Source organism: Rousettus aegyptiacus, unplaced genomic scaffold, assembly GCF_014176215.1.
Source record: "Rousettus aegyptiacus isolate mRouAeg1 unplaced genomic scaffold, mRouAeg1.p scaffold_m13_p_13, whole genome shotgun sequence".
Lineage (NCBI taxonomy): Eukaryota > Metazoa > Chordata > Mammalia > Chiroptera > Pteropodidae > Rousettus > Rousettus aegyptiacus.
In genome coordinates this window covers 7,740,679-7,764,351 of record NW_023416288.1, presented here as the reverse complement: position 1 = coordinate 7,764,351, position 23,673 = coordinate 7,740,679, and the positions used below count along the sequence as shown (strand labels likewise).

At 31.8% G+C, this 23,673-nt stretch overlaps 1 protein-coding gene across 1 annotated transcript in view; it reads left to right on the top strand.

Annotated features, from left to right (window-relative positions):
* SEMA3C (semaphorin 3C) overlaps positions 1–23,187 on the top strand; it is a 156,042-nt gene extending 132,855 nt beyond the window's left edge. The window contains exons 13-18 of the mRNA XM_036230299.1: positions 2,190–2,278; positions 5,248–5,289; positions 7,969–8,126; positions 17,973–18,040; positions 20,278–20,408; positions 21,506–23,187. Coding sequence (XP_036086192.1) covers positions 2,190–2,278; positions 5,248–5,289; positions 7,969–8,126; positions 17,973–18,040; positions 20,278–20,408; positions 21,506–21,919 — 902 coding nt within the window. The 3' untranslated portion in view covers positions 21,920–23,187. The remainder of the gene's footprint in view (positions 1–2,189; positions 2,279–5,247; positions 5,290–7,968; positions 8,127–17,972; positions 18,041–20,277; positions 20,409–21,505) is intronic.
* The last annotated feature ends 486 nt before the right edge of the window (positions 23,188–23,673 follow it).

The window sequence follows — 23,673 nt, the reverse complement described above, 5'->3', positions numbered from 1 at the left end:
TCAGAGTTGATATTTTTTCTCTTTGGGAACTCCTGTGATCGAGGTTTCTTTTCCCGCAGTTTTATTTGGGACTATTGTTAAATAGAGTTTCTGCTCTGTCTCTGCTCAAGAATGATGTCATTGCTGTCGTGTAGAATGACAGTGTTCTTTCCTCACAAGCTACAACAGGGAACCATACCACTCTCTTGTGATGTCTTTTAAAAAAAGGAAAAAAAAAAAAGGTGACCTTTTTAATAACATGACCTAAAATAAAGATGGTTTTACACCTTCATTCATCACACACACACACACACACACACACACACACACACACACAAATCCTGCCCTAGCTGTTATAATTTCAAGGACTTCATAGTTTTTTGGGGGGGTATCTTTTATTCCCCTAGAAATTTCTGCTGTTCTTTGTGATAAACTGTTAGTATAAATTGGGAAATACCTTCAATAACATCAATTTTCAATTGTGACATGTCTCTGTACCACAACCCCAAATATTTTTTCTCTTCCAATTTATATTTGCAGTATTTATCTTCCAAAAAGTAGTTCACATTTTTACCAGTGCTGATTCTAAGGAAGTCAATCAGTGAAACAGAAACATTTCAAAATTTTTAAATTACACCTAAGCCTGCAAAGCTTTGGAATTGTTATTTATTTTGGTGTATGGCTTAAGGAATGAATTTTAAGTTACAAAGTGTAGTTTGAAACTTCTGAGATTAGGTGTTCAAACTTTGTATCCTTACAAGACTCAGGGATTGTTCTGGAAAAATCTCTAAGTCTTGTTCTTCTGTATATAAACATTTTTAGTATTATGTAATAGGTTTTCATTTTTTAGTTGGTAACTTTTTAAAGTAGAGTACTCTTTTTATTAAGAATTATTGAGTCAATTAGGTTCATAAAATAGAAACTGTAAACATGAAATGGAATCATTTATGTCAGAATAACTCTTGCCTGTGGAAAAGAGGACAGTTTGACATGTGGGATTTGAGAATCACTAAATGATTGCTAGTTGTAAAGTCCTTTACAACTCAGTTGGTTAACCATTCTTATTGATATTTCTCAACAGAATTTTTAAAAAGTTCTAGTATCTGTGATAACTTACCTTTTTAAATTATAAATTCATAGTTACATGCTCATACATTAAAACTGTAATGACTTGATATTTATGATGCAGCTCAATTATTTTATTAGAAACATATTTTGGTGAGAAAATGTTTTGTTATTCGATCAAATTACTCACAAATTTGCTTTAATCTCAATTTGCTAAATCTCACCTGGTTTCTTTTAAAACTAAAATATATGTGATTTATAGGGTGGCATAATTATATGCTTAGCAAGTTTTTATGTGACATAAGAAGCTATCTCAATTAGAAATCTCAACATAAGTAACATTTTCTGTATGTATTATATTTACTATACATCTTTGTTTTTGGCAGTCTCGAATTGGGAAATCTGAGTAAATTAATTATTTGCTTTTATATTTGGCTCATCTAATTTCAAATTTTCCCCTACATTTTAAGAACATCTAAAAGAACATTCCCAAGTGATAAAGAAAAATATCAAAACAGTCCAATTATTCTATGAATAGGTGTCTACATCTGAGATAAAACCACAGTTATGTTTCTCCTTTGGACATTATTTTGAGTTGTGAGTTGAAATATTTTACAATGTCTAAATTCTCTCACAACTACAAACATGAGTTTCTATTACTAGTTTATTATAATAGTTATAAAAATTTATTTATAGTAATCTTTTCTGTCAAATGATCAAGTCATTATGTGTCAATGTTAACAAAGCTATAACAATGTCGTTAAGGTGATTTGGAGAACTAATTCTTAAGGGCCAAACTTAAGGTTATCTATTAATATTTTAAGAATACACACCTGGTTCAGAAACAGAACTTTTGACTTCATAAGAAATTTAGATGTTCTTCTCTCACAGTCATGACTACACCAGATATGTATTGAATATAAAATGTTCATATTCATTTCTTTTGAATTATACCTAATCTCGATTTAAGCATGAAATTCAGAATAAAATCAGTTTTGCCAATGGTAATAGCTCAATATATACAATATCTTTTTGATGACTAATTACACAAATATTTTAAATTCTAAGTCAATAATCTTATGTCTGTGTCTTTCCTTTAAAAATAAAAGTATTGTAACATCTTATTGTTTCTTTCTCTGATTTAGATCGGGGTACTGTGCAGAAGGTGGTTGTTCTTCCTACTAACAGCTCTGCCAGTGGTGAGCTCATTCTGGAGGAGTTGGAAGTTTTTAAGGTTTGAACGTCTGGCTTGAACGTCTGTTAGTCTCAGAACATGCATGATGAATGGAACTCTAGTCTTACAGTCACTTCAAAGGAAAAATATATTTGATAAAAGATCAAATAAATAAATGTTATAAATTTTCGAGAGTAAGAGACACCAGATAAAATGAGAAATATATAACAAATATTTTCTGAAGTATTTTTATTCATTTCAAGCTATCTTAACATAAAAGGATGAGTTTTTCCAGCTATCATGACAATTTTAAAAATTTTGGTCATCATTATTTTTAAAAAATGAGTTCTTGTGGTCAAGGTCTAGACGATTTGCCATTAAAGGCCTTTTATCATTTGCTTCACAAGCCACTGAAACTCAAATATTTTCACATTATTGTTAGATAAACTTTCTCACATTTTTTAATCCAAGAATTTGAAGAAAAACTACTTTCTCTTGTTTTATTGTTTTCAATTCAAAAGTCACTCTAACTAAAACAAATATTTATTACTCATAACTTAATATTCTCTCTGAACTTGAGATTTTATTGTATTTTTCTCTCTGTCCTTGAATTTGGCATTAAAAAAAAAATAACATACACACACGCAACAGAAGAAGGTACATGGGAAAATTCAGTTCTGTAAGATCTTAACCTGCTCAGGGCAAAGTGCCTATTCTTTATGTATCTGTCAGCCTGAAGAGCAGATTTGTGGGGTCCTATGCCTTTTTTTCTCCTTAAGATGTAGGTCATTTTAGTTCAAGTGGACCCTCTTATCTACATTTGGAAAGTTAGGTAAAGGACAGACAGAGGAGCTTTTAGAATTAAAAAGAAACTTTGGCATGGAATAAATCCTACTATAGACTGTTATTTCCAACTAAACCAATTAATAAACATTGGACCCTGGGCATTAAAAAACAAGAGTCAGCCTATACCTGAATAAAAGTAGCATTTCAGAACTCAAAAACAGCTATTATAGTCCAAATAGCTGCTTTGCTTAGTTCAGTGGACTGAGAATGTATTGACTTATTAATATACATTCTCAGTCACCAAAAATATTGAATTTTTATAAGCATATAAGTGACCAAGATACAATGCTGTTAGATTATGTTAATAAATTGCTAATAAATTTTAAATGCGAAGAAATATATTTTTAAAAGAATCAAATTAAATATAAAATCTGAGGAACTGTGGCAAATTTCCCAATGTTATTAAATTTAGCATTTTTAATGCTAAACTCACTTTGTCATAAACTTTTTGTGATTAGTACATTAAAATTGTGCTCATAAAATGTTTACGAGGTGCATTCAAGTGCCTTTTCTATGCCTTGCTTTATAAAGAAATTGATTGTTTCACTAGGTTAACCAGAATAACATTATATGTAAAATATATTTTTTTCCCATTCAATTCAATAGGGACAACTTGGCCTGCCAAAATAAAGTATCTTATTCTGGACTTCTCTTGAAGATAGCAAAAATGTCATATTGCAGCACTTCATTTTTAATTCTGAAATATCTGTTTTTGGTAATCAGGAAATGTTAATTAAGTGAGTTTGACACAACCTCAAACATACATGTTATGGAAAGGTCTTAAAGAAATGTGATTTATTCTGATCATGTGCAAACTACTTATGGTCTGTTATTTGAGTTATGCTGGTGTTATCATCACGAAGAATAAACTTTCAGTGAAAACATAGAGTCAGTCAAAATGCATGTGTCAGACATCAGCCCAAAAAAGAGACTTAAAAAGTTTGAGCTTTCTTATGGATGCGTGTGCCAGTGATTGATATTGCTAAATTGAGAGATACAGTTACCAAACACAGTTACTGTCTTCAGCATGGTGTTTGTGTCACATTTTCTGAGGTGTGGTAAAAATAATTGAGTGTGTATGATATACTGTGATGGGCACATGAAGAAATAATGCATTTAAATTGAAAAAATTTCTTAGCTAAGTGTCACACTGATAGACTGCAGAAAACCCAATGTAACTTTTAAAAACCAGATGCTGTTTTTTATAGAGTGTAGATCTACAATCTCTTAATCCTTTGTTCAGAATATTTTTTGAAAATACGTACAGCTCCTCTAAACTTAACTTTAATTGGAGGTACAACTATTAGAAGTTGCCTACATGGGTATAAGTTGTAATACTTTTTGTATGAGTGTGTATTTCTAAGCAATGATCAAAACTTGTTGCTATAGAGTAGTTAGAGATATCACCATTTTCTCTTTTAAATTTAAGGGCAGACCACTCCAGAAAGTGAAATAATTGTGTGAACAGTCGATTTGGAGAGGTTGCTCCCACTTGAGTTATTCAAATAAAATTTCACAGATCTTCATCAGTTTATCACAAGTCTAATTTTTAACCTTTAAACGTAACTAATAATGTTTAAGACATAAAGTTATAAATAGAGTGACTTTCAAAATGGACTGCTATTTTGGAAAGTGTTTAAGTTCTTTCGCTAATTCACATTTATCAAAAGAGAACCCCTAAATATATTTTTTTGTTTGCAACAAAAAGAATTAATAGGTATGGTTCAGGCTAATACATCTTTCCAAAGCAGCATTTGGCAGGTGAATAATAGTATCTTATCCAGAGTGCTGTGTTGTGGAATAAGATGATGTGTCATTCCACAGCCCCCACTCAAATGCCCAGATTAAATCCTGAGTTATTCATTGGCTTCAATATTCTAAACTATACTTTTTTTCAATTCTTTCAAATTTTCATTTTTTTCTAATAAATATATTGATAGATGTGTTATAATTGCTACTTTTTAAAAATTTAGGCATATATTTGTGTCACATATCCATCTTTACTCCCAACAGAAAAAAAAAATGTACTTTCTAAACAAGTTTTGCTAGACTTTGAAAGTGTATATGCATATAGAGAGAAATGATGGTTTCTTGAATTTTAACAGAAAAGAGAAATTTTTTTGAATGAAAATCCTTTTTAATGATTATTTGAGCAACTAACATAATGTTTTCTAATCTTTTAGAATCATGCTCCTATAACAACAATGAAAATTTCATCCAAAAAGGTAAAATCAACCTCATTTTTATTTTTTTGCATGTAAAAAATTTCATGACTACAAAAATATATATTTTATAATTTCTGAAAAATTTACTTTAGTATTAGCAAAATAATTGATACTGTTTAAAGTATATCGCAAAATCACCTTCAATTTTGATGTAGAATTTACTAGCTAATAGTTGAGACAGAAGGGGTTTATTTTTATATAAAAATCCTTCAGGGCAGAAAATGCATATATGCAGCAAGATATTCCAACATTTTATATATCCTATATTATCAAATATTATGGTGTTTGAAGCCAACCAAAAAAATTAATCTTTCTGAGGGAAGAATTTAGCGTGTTTGGGCTACTATAACATCACAGTCATTCTCAGGGGCTTAGAATGAGTAATCAATCCCCTTTTGAGTTCCTGCTGCTGTCATATGTTCAAAATGTGCAAGGCATTCTTTTATGCTTATTTCTAAGGAAAAATAAGGAAAAGCTGTTTTTTAGGGTTATACATGTCATTAAAAAAATCTGAATGTCTCAAATCTAAGCTATATTAAGTTTCGGGATTTGGGGGAAAAAAGTTAGAGTATGATTAGCAGAAACGTTAAATCTTCTAATTTGTGCCTGCCCATGCAAATACACAATGATCACAGAAAGGAAAAGCCTCGTTGTAATTTCCACATGTACAAAACATGCACCTCTCTTGCCCTCAAAAAGGCCCCAGAACAAAAGTTCTAAGGGCCAGAGTAATGTAGTTAAAAATGGAATAGACTTCAGAGTAGGACTGACATGCACGTGATCCCAATCTGACCATAAATTACGAACAAATCATTGAACTTAATTGAGCTAAATTTCTGCCTCTGCAAGGTAATGCTTTTCTCACAAATGAATTAATTTATATAAGTTGCCTAAAATAAAGTAGGTTCTTGGTAACTGTTGTTTGTAAGAGCCTAAGACTTATTTTTCTTGGAATAAAGAATAAAAATTTTATGTGTTAGCACAACTGATGACAAAACTTTAATGATCTTTACCATATTTGGTCTGTTACAGATGAAGAAGTATTCCGCAGTCTTGTAATCTTTTTCACTTGACTAAATTTTATGAAGAAAAATAAATAGGGTACAACAGAGCTAAAGATCTCATCTGTAAAAATGTTTGTATGGCGCATAACAAACATTTTCCCAAGTAACAAGAAGCCATTTGTCATTTTCCCCAGTATCCTAGGGAGCTGATCTCAAGGCAGAATTGCCTTTGAAGTCAGCAGGGAAGCCCTTTGTTTACAGTAGTTTAATGGAAAGTATTAGAGCGAAATTCAAAATGGACACAAAGCCGTTTGTGCGGCATAGTAGTTTAGTATACAATTACAGATTTCAACTTGTAATTCAACTGGTGAACCTGTAGTTCACAATCTATCCCATTAAACTGCAATAAATGACACATACACTCAGTCAAAACTGAGTATTAAGTCTGTTTTCAACATCTTATACTGTAGATAATTAAAACTGTTTCATTAAATCAATTAGATCAAGTAATTACTTGATTTAGGGGAAATTCATTGACACAACTGCATACTGTATTATTTTTACAGTGTGAAAGAACTACACATTGCCAATGATATTTTATATTTACTTAAATGCCATGAATGTATTACCTTCCCTAGTGTACCCTATTATCCCAATTTTACCAAAAGGCAAAGCTGAGATTCAGAAAAGTTACACAGCAAATTTGTGGTTGAGCCAGGGTTTGAATCCCAGAAGTCTGCCTCCAGACCCTACTGGACCATTGATGCCCCCACTGATGTAACTTTAAATATGATATATTTAATATGAATATGTATAGATGTACATGTGTGCACACAACGTTCACATACATGTAATTCAAGTTCCAGTTTAGAGATTTTTTGCTAATTGAATTGTATAATATCAGTCTTTTGTAAAATATGAAGTGTCAGTGAGAAGTTTATCCCTTCCACTCCTGAGAACCATTTTATGCACAGCTAAAGGAACTGGAGCAGTATCAAAAGAAACTTTTGGCACCCTGCAAATGAAGGAGGATCAAATCTTTATTTATAACTTAGGATGCTGAAGATCTCTGGATCATACAGAAAGTTTAAGACATGTCTAAATATAAATACCAATATTCTCTTAAATAATTTTAAAATTTCTCTAATGAATAATATATTACTTTTAAAGGCATGAGAAAATTTTTTTTTATTTTCTCTAATATTTACTGGTTTTTTTCTTTTTAAATTTAAAAATGCCTTTTATTTCAGACTTGACTTTTTCAAATTTACAAGGTAATGGGTTGCCAGACTTATAAGTAAGAAAGCTGCCTTGTGCTTTGCTAAGAGACAACATTCAAAGAAAAAAGCAAATATCACAATTTAAATCTGTAATGTATTAGCTCAAATCTGAGAGAACAATGAATCCCAATGTCTAAAACACAGAACCATTCTATATGGTGCTCTGAGCTTTTTTTTTTTTTTTTTTTAAACAGGAAAGTGGTAATGTTATAGGCATATTAACATAGGAAAATTTTATTTATTTTGGCTTTATATCCTTCTGGACTTTACTTCTCATTTTTAGTCTATTTCAAAATGAATTCAAGGGATCGTGGGCATATATTATAATGTGTTCCTGCCGAAAGTCCTCTTTCAACTTCCACATCTGAAATAAATCATCATCATTCCTCGAACAGCAACAGTTGTATGTGAGCTCCAATGAAGGGGTTTCCCAAGTGTCTCTGCATCGCTGCCACATCTATGGAACAGCCTGTGCTGACTGCTGCCTGGCCAGGGACCCTTACTGCGCCTGGGATGGCCAAACTTGCTCTAGGTTCTACCCGACTGGAAAGCGGTGAGTACTAAACATTCAGCTGAAAGTTAGAATTAATGTCATCAGAGAATTAAGTAGTGTTCCACATCTTTACAATCAACTCTATTGTGGTATTCTTTGGAAATGACAGTAAAAGCAGCAGTTTTGTTTAGCACCACATTTATTCAGTCTTTGAATGAAAAAAAAAATGACTGCTTTATAACTTGAGATGTGTTAGAGTACAGTACTTGGGAAAAATTCCCTTCTCCTTTTAAAACACCTCTGTAATACAATCTCCACATATGACCCATCAAATATTTCAAGTAACACCTATCTTTTTTTTCACATTACTTAATTTTTATCTTTTCTATTTTATGTGTTTCATTGAGTTTATCCTTAAATCTTACTTTCCTAGGGTTTTCTTGTACCACTTAACTCTTCAGTAATCAAATGCTTATGCTAGTTTAGGGAACAGGGGCATTGTTCCAAGATGGGTACCATGAATTGCCTTCAAAACCTTGATTCTTTACCCATTAGGATGGTGAGTACATGATTGCTGTTTGGATTAAGAGAGTAAGACATTCTTGGGCAGTGTCTTTTATCCAAAGATTCAGGCAGGAAACTCTGAACCAACTTGCACAAAGTTAGAAGGGACTACCAGTCATGAAATTGTCTGTCAAACAAAGAATATAAAGAATTTAGTGTCAGCCAGGGTAACAGATATTTTCAGTCATACCTTAATGTGGATCATGATGGTCAACAAGGCCAAAACCTATAAAAATTACTGTCAGCAGGAGAAAGCAAATAAGACCAACCATGAGTATTAATGACCTTTCAAGTACAGTCGTGGAGGTCCTTAGGCTTCTAAGGACATTGACAGTTTAAAACAATGCTTGCACTTTTGCATGTTAAAATTATTTTGATATTTGTATCTATTAGTTTGATAGATTTGTATCATGGAACAACTATGTACCAGGCAGTGTTCTAGACCTAGGCATATAACACGAAAAACAGCAACAACAAGTCAACAAAAATTTCTGCCATGAGAGATAATAAATTCTAGAAGGAGAATAGAGACAATAAACAAGTAAATAAGGACACCCTCTAGGATATAAAAAAATGAAAAGGTCTATGAATTTAAAAAGGACAAAGAAAGGAAATAAGGGATATGGAAAGCAGGGTTTTGCAATGTTAAATGGGTGGGCTGGGAAGGCCTTACTGCGGACTTGATGTTTGAACAAGGACTTGAATGTGAAGCATGGTTTGAAAGAATAGCATTCCAGAGAGAAGGACCAGAAATACTTAAAGCTGAAGTAAAATGGAAAACTATTAAGAGTTTTTGAATATGTGAGTGATATTATTTGACTTTGGTTCAATAAGATCATCTGGTTGGGTTCGACTGGGATTGGGGTAGGGAGAGGAGAAGGAAGAAGAGATAGAAGCTTCAGGACAATTAGGCTACTATAGTGATCCAAGTGAGATATAATAATGCCTTGCAAAGGGATGATAGAGTGGAGGCGCAAAAGTTGTCTGATTCTGGATAGAGCTCACAAAATCTGCTAATGTGTTACATGTGGGATGTTAGAGAAATAGAGGCCTCAAAATTGAACCAAGTTTTCAGAACTGAGCATTGGAAGTATATAAATGGCATTTAATGAGAAAGAGAAGACTGCGGAAGAAGTAGGTTTTAGTGGAGAAAGATAAGTTAATGGAGCCCATGAGAAAGTCAGGTGGAGATATTGAGTAGGCAGTTAGAAAGATGAATCTGGAGTAGAGAAGAATGGACTGGGATGGATAGTTTGAAAGTCTTTTGTATTTAAAATCGTGAACTTTAAAGAAAACTCCCATTTTTTAAACTAAGTCTTTAGTATCTATGTTCAAAGACCCATGTTCCTATATGTCGATATAAGATTTAATCAAGAGGTCTGTGGCTTCTAATGATTTCTACATAAAATTTCTGGACCTCATTACTTTGAGATCTTTCTACACTAGGCTGGAGGTCTAACATTGGACACAAAGTGTGATGAAAGCAAATTCCAAATATAATCTCAAATTAAAAATGATTTTTGTGGCTGCTGTTTCTATTTTTAACATTTGTTTTTTCGCTCCCAATTATGATAGTAGTGATATTCAAAATTTATTATCACAACTGTTTGTAAGACAATGTTTCTTTTCTTGGTAAAGAATTCTAAAAGTTGGCATCTCTAAAACCTGGAATATAATCTTTTGTTTATTAAAAAGATTTAGTGCTGAAGGAAGCTAAAGCACTACACTTTCTAAGACAGTGATGTGGGGACTTGAAAGTGAATCTTACCATAGTCCTGTAGTCATACCAGTCTCTTCTATAATGTGAAAGAATTGGAGATTAGCATCTTTTCTGTATAAAACTCTCAGACTAAGGCTTCGGCCAACAAGCATTTTTATTAACAAACAAGGAATATATCTCAAGTAAAATTCCATACTACATATGTAGGCTATCATTGCATATTTGAGATATTTTTTACGTTTACAAGTTTCTGTTGAAATATGAGTCGATTCATTTGAGTATGAATTGACTCATTTGTTCTCATATTGTCCCACCTATTACAACCTGAGTTATCTTTTCAATATATATATGTAAACATAGATTCCACATTGTCATTCTAATGTCAAGATCTTAATCATGTTCTTACAGTAAACAAAGAACTGAAATTATCTTGCAATTTTTTTAATGTTACAATACTGTGCCTAGTATTAAACCTTGTATTATGGGTTTGCTGTTAGAAGTAAAAAATGAATTTAGTAAAGTTGTAAGATACAAAAATAATATGTGGGATGGTTCCATAGAGTAGTGGTCAGCACATCTGCTTTATCCATAGAAGGTCCTGGGTTCGAGCCTCAGTGGAGCCACGGTCCATACCCCAGATGCACCAGGCCTCCAGGTGCGCCAGGCCCCAAGTGTGCTCCGTGAGCATGTGGGAAGAGACACCCCACCTTCAGAGATCCAGTTGTTAAGGGGAGATGGCAAGCAGGGGTGGAAGTGTGTATGTGTGGGGTGGGGCGAGTAATTAAAAAAAAAACAATATGCAAAAATCCATTACATTTTTACTACTAACGAACTATCAGAAAGACAAATTAAGAAAACAATTTCATTACCATTGCTTCAAAAAGTGAAATAGCTGGGACTAAATTTAATCAAGGAGATGAAAGACCTGTACACTGAAAACTATAAGACAATGATAAAAGAATTTGAAGATGACACAAATAAAAGAAAATATATTCTATACTTATGGATTAGAAAATTAATATTGTTAATATATCCATATTACCTAAAGCAATCTACTGATTCAATGCAATCCCTATCAAAATTCCATTGGCATTTTTCACAGAAATAGAACAAATAATCCTAACATTTGTATGAAAACAAAAAAGACCCCGAATAGCCAAAGCAATCTAGAGAAAGAAGAACAAAGCTGGAGATATCACAATTCCTAATTTCAAACTATATTGCAAAGCTATATTAATCAAAACAGTATAGTATTGGTAGAAAAGACACATAGACAAAGACAAACACATGATAAAAGCAGTGGGTCAACCAATACTAAAGCTAGTTCAAAAGTTAAAAGGTAAAAGTAGGAATATCATGCGTAATTATAACAATAAATTAAGGGATACATACAAACATATACACAAAAGTAAAAAATGACAAAAACAAAAACGTGTAGGTGAGTAAAAATAGTAGTGATTATAGAATGTATTTAAGCCTAAGTGACTATCAACTTAAAATAGAATGTTATAAACATAAATTGGAATATATGAAGCACATGGTAACCAAAAACAAAAATCTACAAGTGATATACAAAAAATAAAGAGAAAGGAATTCAAACACACTACAGAAAGTCATTAACATATGAGAAAAGAGAACAAGAGAGAAAGAAAGGAACAAAGAACTACAGAACAATCAGAAAACAGTTAATAAAATGATAATAACTACATACCTATCAATAGTTACTTTAAATGTAAATGGATTAAATGCTCCAATTATAAGACAAATGGATAAAGAATATGTGCAGTGGAATATTTCTTGGCCATAAAGCAAATGAAGTCTTAAAACATGGATGGACCTAAAGGCTATTGAGCTAAGTGAAATAGGTTGGACAGAGAAAGACAAATACCATATGATTTCACTTACATGTGTGTAGAATCTAAAAAATCTAAATAAATGAACAAGCAAGACAGAAGCAAACTCATACAGAGAACAAACTTATGGTCGCCAGATGGGAAGAGGGTTGGGGACTGGTTGAAAAAAAATGAAGAGATTAAGAAATACAAATTGGCAATTACAAAACAATCATGGGGATGTAAAACACAGCACAGGGAATATAGCCAATAAAGTGATGATTAAGTGTAGTGTCAGGTGGATACTAGACTTGTCAGGGGGATCACTTTGTAAGTTATATAAATGTCCAACTATTGTACTATACACCTGAAACTAACATAATATGAATGTAACTATAATTGAAAAAACAAAACAAAACAGACACATAGATCAATGGAACAGAATAGAGAGCCTAGAAATAAACCCATGCTTATATGGTGAATTAATTTATGACAAAGAAACTAGAAAAATATGATGAGGAAAAGATAGTTTATTTAATAAATGGTACTGGGAAAACTGGACAGCCACATGCAAAGAATGAAGGTGGGCCACTATCGTATGCCATACATACAAATTAACTGGAAAACGACTAAAAACTTAAAATGTAAGGACTGAAACCATGAAACTCTAGAAGAAAACATAGAATAAGAAGACATTGGTCTTGGTGATGAGTTTTTGGATTTCACTCCAAAAGCAAAAGCAACACGAGCAAAAATAAACTATTGGTACTACATCAAACTAAAAATACTTCTGCACAGCAAATAAAATTATCAACAAAATAAAAAGACTGAATGGGAGAAAATATTTGCAAACCATATATCTGATAAGGGGTTAATATCCAAAATGTAAAAAAACTTATACAAGTCAATAGAAAAAAAAACAAACAATCCAATTAAATTATGAGAAGATCTGAAAAGACGTTTTTTTCAAAGACATACAGATAGCCAACACATATATGAAAAAATGCTCAACATCACTAAGCGTCAGACAAATGTAAATCAACACCACAATGAGATATTACCTCATACTTGTTTGAATCACTGTTATCAAAAAGACAAGAAATAAATGGTGAGGATGTAGAGAAAAAGGAACCCTTGTGCGCTAATGGTGGGGATATAAATTTGTGCGTGCACTATGGAAAACAGTATAAAGTATACTCAAAAAATTAGAAATAAAACTACTATATGATCTAGCAATTTCATTTTTGAGTATTTAATTGAAGAAAACAAAAACACTAATTCAAAAAGATATTCGCACCCTCATGTTTATTGTAGCATTTTTTGCTGAAAAAAGTATATATAATGCAAAATCAATATATATGCACAATAGAATGCCATTCTGCCATAAAAAAAAGAGTGAAATCTTGCAATTGTGACAATAAGGATGGACCTTAAGGGCATTATGCTAAATGAAATAAGTCATACAGAGAAAGACAAGTACCATATAACTCGCTTATGTGAAATTTTAAAAGCAACAACAATAAGCTAAGCTCATAAATACAGAGAACAGATCGATGGTTGCCAGAAGTGGGGAATGGAGGATGGGAGAAATGGGAAAGTGAATAAAAAAATACAGACTTCCAGTTATAAAATAATTAAGGATGAAATGCACTGTATGATGACCTTAGTAAATAATACTGTATTGTGTATTTGAAAATTGCTAAGAGAATACATTTTAAAAGTCCTAATCACAAGAAAGAAATATTTGCAACTATGTATGGTGACAGATGTTAAACTTATCATGGAGATCATTTTGCAATATATACATGTATTGAAAAATTGTTATACACTTGAAACATATATGTCAGTCATATCTCAATAAAAAAGTATAAACAGGAAAAAAACATAAATCATGGGTTGAGAAAGTAGTAACCATCTAAAGAGCAATCTCAATGATCTCTAGTAATGGCTTAATTCTATCACAAAGCCAAAACCTGCAATATGTAAATGATATTCCTTGACCTACCTATATTCATCTTTGGCTTGCATACTAGAATTTTCATTAAAAATATCTATACTATTTAAATTCTCCAAATTTTTTACAAACAGTTACATCATATACTTATAGTGAATGCAAAACATGTTTGCAGAATGAATTAACTATTTCCTAAATTCTAATATGTAGTACTTATCTTCCTTAGAGATTAAATAGTAATGATGAAAAATGCTATTTTTTCCACATTTATTTTCTTTAATAGTGTTAACTTACCTGGTTTTATTCTAATTGTGCTATCTGTTTTTCTGGAACACAAAGATCACATAGAATAATTCAGAGGAATGAAAGAACATATCTTTTGCATGGAAACAGAGAAACAGTTTTACATAGAAATCACTGGAGTCCAGACTTTGACATAATAAAGTTGTTATATATCATTGGCTCAGTAGTTTTCCCCTTTTTAAAAGAAGTTAGTTTCCCCTTTTTAAAAGAAGTTAGTTTATAATAACTTTTTAAAAGAAGTTAGTTTTTTTTTTTCCCCTCAACACCCTCCAATATCTTAAATATTTGGGCATTTGTATCAAATATTGCAGTTTAGACTCAAATGCTACTTATTCTGGATTCAGATATGTAGTTAGAAATTTTATTTTAAGACAAGATATTCAGTCTTCAAGTAAATATATGTTTTCTATACAAGAAGAAAATAATTTCTTTTTTTTTTTTTATCCAAAGGAGTAGACTGTAATGGGGAAACATTGGCAACTTGAGCCAAATCCCAAGTCTTACATGCAATATAAGTCTGCCTACTGGCACACTTTCACAATGCTATATGAATGCCTTATAAGAAATCTACACTACAAAAGGCTCGGATAACTGCCTTTCTGATATCGTTTAAGCCAAGTTATAACAATAGTTTTCTGTACCTGAATGTCTAAAAGCGATGTGATACTGTAAATTCAGATTATCCAGCTTGTGAGTTCATATACATGAGTAAACCATAACTTAGAGCTGATCACAGGAAAATAAATTTAACAATTGCAATATTGCTTGTCTAGATGGCTGAAAATAACCAATTCAGCCATAATAACTCTCATATGGTGTTGTAACATACACTCACAGTTGGCTGATGGTACATAATGCTGTGACCTAAATATATAACAAATACGATGCAGTAAAAACATGACATAGGAGCCTTTCTAGAGTACAATAATAATCGCATTTTCTGAGACAAGAGTGATTTCCACTAGTTTGTGTTTTTGTGGTTGTATAGAAATATATAATTGAATAAGGATCATGTGACTTTTTAGAAAAAGCATATTTAAATGACAAAATATTATACATATATTTTCATAAATATATGTACATACTCAATGAGTACATAAACTATTAACTACTTACTGTAACATTAAAATGAATTTTTCATTATTAATGACTTTGAGATTAATTTAGCTTTGTAAATTTTACAACCTCTGTGAGATTTTAATATTCCCGTTCTTCTTACTGAATTTTTAAATTTATCTTTAAGGGTAAAAATATTGAGAGACTTAATAACTAACCCAATTATGTGACATGCTCAGTCTTCTATCCTTCTCAGCATTGATAGCAAATAATCAATTTAACTGCATACTCCCAAAATTTCTTTTATTAAAATAGTTGGGGTGACATTGGTTAATAAAATCAAATAAGTTTCAATGTACAATTACGTATGTCGTATGTATATTGCATTGTGAGTTCACCACTCAAAGTTAAATTTATTTCTCTTACCAAACATTTGACCCTTTTTACCCTTATTTACCTCCTCCTTTCCCCACTTCCCTCTGGTAACCACTAGTCCACAGTCTGTGTCCATGAGTCTCTTTGTCATATTTGTTTGTTGCTTTCAGTTTTATATCCCACATATGAATGAAATTATACCATTTTCAACTTTTTCTGTCTGACATTTTGCTTAGCATGATTATCTCAAGATCCATCCATGTTGTAACAAATGACAGTATTTCATCTTTTCTTATGGCTGAATAATGTTACATTTATATATGTACCACATCTTCTTTATTCAATCATCTTTGGTTGCTTCCATGTCCTAGCCACTAGGAATAATGCTGCTATGAATATCGGGGTACATATATCTTTGTAGGTAAATGTTTTCAGGATTTTTGGATAAATACTCAGAAGAAGGATTGCTGGGTTATATAGTAATTCTAGTCTTAGGTTTTTTGGGGGTTTTTTGGTCTGTTTGTTTGTTTTTTGTTGTTTTTTTTCCCCCCTGAAGAACCTCCATACTGCTTTCCATAGTGTCTATACCAATTTGCAGTCCCACCAGCAGTGTACGAGGGTTTCTTTTTCCCCACAACTTCTCTAACACTTGTCATTATTTGTCTTGTTGATGATAGCCATTCTAATGGGTGTGAGATGGTACCTCGTTGTTTTGATTTACATTTCCATAATAACTAGTGAAGCTGAGCATTTTTTCATCTGTCTGTTGGTTATTCGTATGTCTTCTTGGATAAGTGTCTGTTCAGGTCCTCTGCCCAGTTTTTAATTGGATCGTGCTTTTTTAAAAATTATTATTGTTGAGTTGTATGAGTTCTTTATATATTTTGGATATTAGGCCCCTTTCAAAGGCATCTATTGCAAATATATTCTCCCATTTGGATGGTTGCCTTGTTGATGGTTCCTTTTGCTGTGTAGACAAAATTATAAGAGAGTCGCCTTCCTTGTCTCTTACAGTAATGTTCATATTCATGATTCATTTCTAAGAGAATACTAGTTGCTTTGTTTCGATTTGTTGCACTATGTAATACAATTAAAACTTAGCTAAGACTAAGATGCAGGAAAATTAATAATTTAAAACTTTTATTTAAATGATGACTAACTTACAAAGAATGTAACTAAATTTTTGAAATGCTTAAGCTGGAGATATATAACAACTAAATGCAATAAATGAACTTTAATTGGATCCTGAATAAATTTTTAAAAATACATAAGGGATGTGTTGAGGAAAACTAAGGAAATTTTGATATAAAATGTATATAATATGATGTTACTGAAAAAATATTAATATCCTTAGTATAATAATAGTAGGTAGGAAAATTACTTATTCTTAGAAAACACATGCTAAAGCATGTAAGTGCAAAACATTATTATTATTTCTTGTATATGCAAGAAAAAAATATGACAAAATATAACAATTCATGAATCTAGATATATCAATGTTCATTGTATTCATATATCCACTTTTCTATGAACTTGAAAATTTTCAAAATAAAAGTTAAAGTAAAATCTTTATTTTAGGAAATAAATGATTTTGCTTAACTTTATATTAAATATACAGATTCTATCTCTGTATCACTTGTTTTGGAAAAATTTTAATATATCTGAAAACTATTAGAAAGTATTGACTTTTTTAAAGAAAAATATGCTAATTTAAGAAACAAATTTGTAAGATGGAAGATGTTAGTGAATTTATACTTTTGAGATTATCATCTTACAAAAATTTAGATTACTGTCTCTACAGTAAAAATTTACACTATTAATTTGGAATCAAACACTTACCTAAAAAATGCATAATAGAAAGTTTATAACCATTCTGTCACAAGTGGTGGATGAGGAGAGTCTGAATTAATTTAGATCAAAAGCAGGGTAAATATTCACCTTATCACTGATGTATTGAACAAGAAATATCACATATCAGACCTCTTTGCTTTATAGTAGTTTAGGCAATCGAAAGGCTGTGAAATTTAAAATGTTCTCTTTTAAATGTGGTGTAATTGACAATGTTAATTCTGAGTCACTTTTATATATTTCTACACTTATAGGAGGAGCCGAAGACAAGATGTGAGACATGGAAATCCATTGACTCAATGCAGAGGATTTAATCTAAAAGGTATTGAAATTAAGCAGTGGTCAAGCTTGTACAGAGTAGCAATGCTCTGTATCACATTTCAGTAAGAGAAACCTCTTAAGAGATTCAGGTATTTCATTTTAAAGAAGGAACTGCTATAAAATTCTTGGTATTCATATGTGGTAATTACAAATTGAATGTTATTTATGTGTATGCTAAGAATTGTGAAAAACAAAAGTCTGGGAACACAAAGACCTATGTAGTTGGTAGGTCTTTCAATTACAGATTTTCTTAGTTGTTATTTTCCTTTTGAGAAAAAGAAGTACTTTTTAAAATTTACCACTGAAGAACAAAAAGAATAGCACCTTGTTTGTCTTTTATTTGGGTAGATATACGTAACACAAAATTTACTAATACCATTTTTAAAACTTACAGTTCTGTGGTATTAAGAACCTCCACATTGTTGATAACCAGCACTACCATCCATCTCCAGAACTTTTTCACCCTTTCAAAGTGAAACTCCGCCCCCATTAAACACCAACACCTTGTTCTCCCTCCTAAACTTCTGGCCACCACCATTCTACTCTCTGTCTCTATGAATTTGACTACTTTAAATACCTTATATAACTGGAATCATGCAATAGTTGTTATTTTGTAACTGGCTTGTTTCACTTAGCATAAGGTCTTTGGTATTCCTTCATGTAGTGACCTGTAAGAATTTCTTTCCTGCTTCAGGCAGAAAAATATTCCTGTGTGTGTGTGTGTGTGTGTGTGTGTGTGTGTGTGTGTACACACACATATTTTTTATTCATTTATCCATTGCCGGACACTTGAGTTACTTCTACCTTTTGGCTATGGTGAATAATTCTGCCCCCAAAATGCGTGTACTAGAGATTCTTTATTTAACAATTTATAACCATTCCATATACTTTTGACAATTCTGCCTATGTCTTGCAACTAATCTAACCCCATTCTTTCTGTCCTGACATGGAGATATCATGTAATCATACTTTCCCCACTAATCTTCTCATCCCACTTCAACCTCACCAACAGAAGTATCTCTCCAGGCAGCACTCCCTCCTAGCCAAGGTGCTATAAATGTACTGTTGTTAACAAATAACACTGAAACTTCTGCTGCTAATCTTTCTGAGTCTGGGTATCTTGTGTGTGTGTGTGTGTGTGTTTAGTAAAGAATGCCATTCTTGTTACTAATTACAGCAACTACAAGCAGAAAATTAAGACACGTTTTGCTTAATTTTCCATACATCTAATTGAGGGAATACATCCAGGTTACCTTTTCTCTACTATTTCATAAATCTTTGTGTCATTTCTCATGAATAGTCAGAGTAGTCATAGTGGTAGGAATATTTGCAGTGAAGGTAGTGATGAACACACATAAATGTTGATTTTGTGTCAGAACTGAGCTAAATGATTTTTTTGTGGATTTTCTCACTTAATTCTCAAGAAACTATACTAAAGTAGGGTCTATTTCTATTCCACTTTATAATGAGTATTCTGTCCATGACTAAGCTATCACATAATTATACAAAATGTTTGTACTAATTTAAGAATTTCATTAAGGAACCTATATGAAAATATAATAGTCTAGGTTTTAGAACCAAGTAAAATTGAAACACAGAAAGATCAAATAATTTGTCTAAGGATATGCAGCCAGTAGTGGTGAAGTCAGGATTTTACCTCAGGTGCCTCTGGTTCCAAAGCTTGTGCTCTCAACCACTACACCCCACTGTGGCTACACCTTGCTTTCTGCCTTTTCCAAATATTTCTGAATTTATTTAGACTACAGTGAGTACGGAGTTTAGGGTTGGGATGAACCTGGCTTCGGTATTGCCTAGGACTTATTAACTCTTTAGCAAATATATGTTTCCTCATAACTCACAGACTGTTTGTTCAACTGTGAAAAGCTGAGCAAACCTAATTCACAAGGATATTTTAATAATTTAATGTCCAAAGTGATATTAAGTTCATTCCTATTACTGTTGCAATTACTATTTTATACAAAGTAGTTCTTGAATAAATATAGATTCCTTTGTCTTTAGCTCCTTCCATTTAGATTTAAAAAAAAAAAAACAGGTAAACAATCTGTAATAGTCTGCTTGTTAAATGATTAAGACTGCCTTTTGGGGGTTGCCATAATGATCACAATTTTATAGAAAAATAAATATGCATATAGGAGAACATGCTCTAAATTCCATTCTCTCTCTCTCTCTCTCTCTCTCTCTCTCTCTCTCTCTCTCTCTCTCTCTCTCTCCTTCCAGCATATAGAAATGCAGCTGAAATTGTTCAGTATGGAGTAAAAAATAACACCACTTTCCTTGAGTGTGCCCCCAAGTCTCCTCAAGCATCTATCAAGTGGTTGTTACAGAAAGACAAAGACAGGAGGAAAGAGGTAAGTAACGCAGCACAGCAACAATCAATCAGGGTTTTAGAAAGAGCATTAAATCACCAGCCCTCAGTGAGGTTCAGATCAAAGGAAAAGGAAAGGCATATGAACATCCTTTTACATCTTTGGGATGACAAGTGCCACCCTCTGTAAAATCCGTTGTCTGTAGAGTTGATGGTTTAATTAGAAATCCTCTCTGCCTGCTCACCTCTGTAACATGGTGATTGAAACAAGAGCTTGGACACTCAAATGGGGGTATTGATGTGAGGAAGCATTTGTAAAAGAAACAAGATGTGTATAAATCCAGAAACCAAGTTCTCACACAACAGCACCTTTGTGTGATTCATAGGATAAAAGGGGCTTTAAAAAAAGTTCAATTTTCCTCAGCAAGAAATTACACTAAACTATAACCTTTATGGAAAAGAGCATTTTACTACTGTGTGGTAATCTGTTTCCATTGCTTTATTATTTATAACTCTCAGGTTTTGGTTAGGTAATATATGAAATCATTGTTTATGGGACCATTGCCTTTATTTAGTGGTATGGAAAAAATACTAGATTTTCAAATAAAAGAACATTTACATTTACTTTTCTCTAATTGGAAAGAGCCATTTTAAAAGGTAAACATTGTAAAACGGCTTAGGGTGAAATATTATAAATAATGAATTCTATAATATTGATGTCACAGTATCCTGACAAATGACAGAATAAAAATATATTATATTATATTATATTATATTATATTATATTATATTATATTATATTATTATATTATATTATATTTATTATATTATATTATATATTACATATGTATATATATATTATATGTATATAGACTTAGAGGATTCTAAAATGCAATGCTGTTAGCTGTACATCAAAAGGTCTGGTGGAGCAAAGGAGAAAATGGAGCCTTCTTAATTTGTGTGTATTCTGTTGTGGGCAGTTTTGGTGCTACGTATTAAATTAATTAGGGCTATGTAGAGTCAGACATCCCATATTCCATGGTTGTGCATGGAATATGTTGATCATATCTGTATATGTTGGCTATATCTTTTTAAAAGATATAGAGTTGGGTTTTCAGAACTTTGATGGCTCTCTTTTAGGTTAAGCTGAGTGAACGAATCATAGCCACTTCACAAGGACTCCTGATCCGTTCCATTCAAGATTCTGACCAAGGACTGTATCACTGCATTGCAACAGAAAACAGTTTCAAGCAGACCATAGCCAAGATCAACTTTAAAGTTTTAGATTCTGAAATGGTGGCTGTTGTAACAGACAAATGGTCCCCATGGACCTGGGCTAGCTCTGTGAGGGCTTTACCCTTCCATCCGAAGGACATCATGGGGGCATTCAGCCATTCAGAAATGCAGATGATTAACCAGTACTGCAAAGACACTCGGCAGCAACATCAACAGGGAGAAGAATCCCAGAAGATGAGAGGGGACTATGGCAAGTTAAAGGCTCTCATCAACAGCCGAAAAAGTAGAAACAGGAGAAATCAGTTGCCAGAGTCATAATATTTTCTTACATGGGGCTTATGCTTCCAGTAGCAAATGGTCTCTCTTCAATGATCAAATTTTGAACAAAGAATCTTGTCCTTTACCCATAGGAAATTTCCTGAGAAAAGTGGTTATATACTCCTAAAGTGAATGTTACATGAACTGAATTGAGCATGCATTTTCTTGTATGATATTGACTAGCACTAGACATGTCATGGTCCTCATGGTGCACACAAATATTTAAATTAACCCAGATTTTATTTATATCTTTATTTACTTTTCTTCAAAATCAATATAGCAGCTATAAAACTAGAATTTTTATATCCCTTAATTGAACAAGGGCCATAACCCTGTGATCTTTCTTCTTTGCTTTAAGGGTTTAGATTTCTAATTGTCACTGATTTTATATATGAAAACAAATTCTAACTTTACAACTTTTACATAGTAAAAGTTGTATAAATGCATGTGACAGAGTAGCTGTCAAGAAATGTAGAATAAAAAAAGGTCAAGGAAGAGGGCATCTAAAAACTGTATAAAACATAAGTGATTCATAAGGAGAAAATGAAGTGTTTATATGCTTCCAGTGAAATATGTTATTAGTTACTTTTAAGTTTGTAAAAATTGTCAGTTGCTGGTATCTGTCGTTGATCTTTATTCCTTTGTTTCAGGAAGATAAAATGAATGACCCTCACTATAAATACCTTTGACTGGAGTTATGTCAGTGAAGCATTTAAGTTTATATTCTTATGCTATCATCTTCCAAACAGAAGCACTTTCTTTTTTTGGAAGTTATTTAAGTTATTCTAGACTCAGAGAATATAATCTTATGCTGTTTAATTGATTATTGTGTTTGTTCTAATTTTTCAGTCTGTATGGCAAATTAAACAATATAAGAAAAAAATTTGGAATATCAAACTTTTGTATGAGGGGGTGAAACCATCAAAATGAAAAAAAAAGAAAAAAACAAAGTAGAACATATAATTTTATTAACAGAAACATTAAAAAAAATGTGACTAGTTTTTAGCTTTAATAATTAATTTTGATGGTTAGCACATTTTTTTTGTTTGTTTACCAACCTCAGATATCATGTTGATTTTTAAGTCACCAATTCATTTTTAATGATCTTTTATGTATGCTGGAGAGGTGTTCATTTTGTGGGGGAAAAAAATAATCTATTCTGAACAAAAATAGACATCCTTTTCAAAGAATGTTGGTACATTATGTTCACTGGTATATAAATGCAAATGTGGTAAGTTTTGTGATAAATAAAAGTAATTTTCTTCTAATTGTATGTTTGGATCATTTTGTTAAAATAATTTAATATTATATTTTGTACTCCAAATAACAATTAGATGAAAAAAATATGAAAAATTTATTCAAATTTTTACATTTCTTTTAAAAACACAGCTTTTGCTTTTTCATTTTATTTAACATTAATGGTATTTTTATGTTTCCAGGAGCAAATAGAAATTGTATCATGTATCAATCAAAAATTTAATACAAAAGTTTTATTTGTAGTTAACAATCCATGAAGGTTGTAATCAAGGTAGATATGTCACCTTTATAAGCACTGCAGTATAAAGCTTTAAAACTAAAAGCCAATGTCAAAATGAATTCACAGTCATTGATCAGAATCTAAGAATATGATTAATTATTTAAGTGAAGATAAATTTTGATATTTTAAGAGGAGACCTCAATAGGGTAAAAATAGCAGCTCAAACACAACATAGCGTTCATTTTTTTTTAAGCTATTGATTAAAAGCTATTGTTAT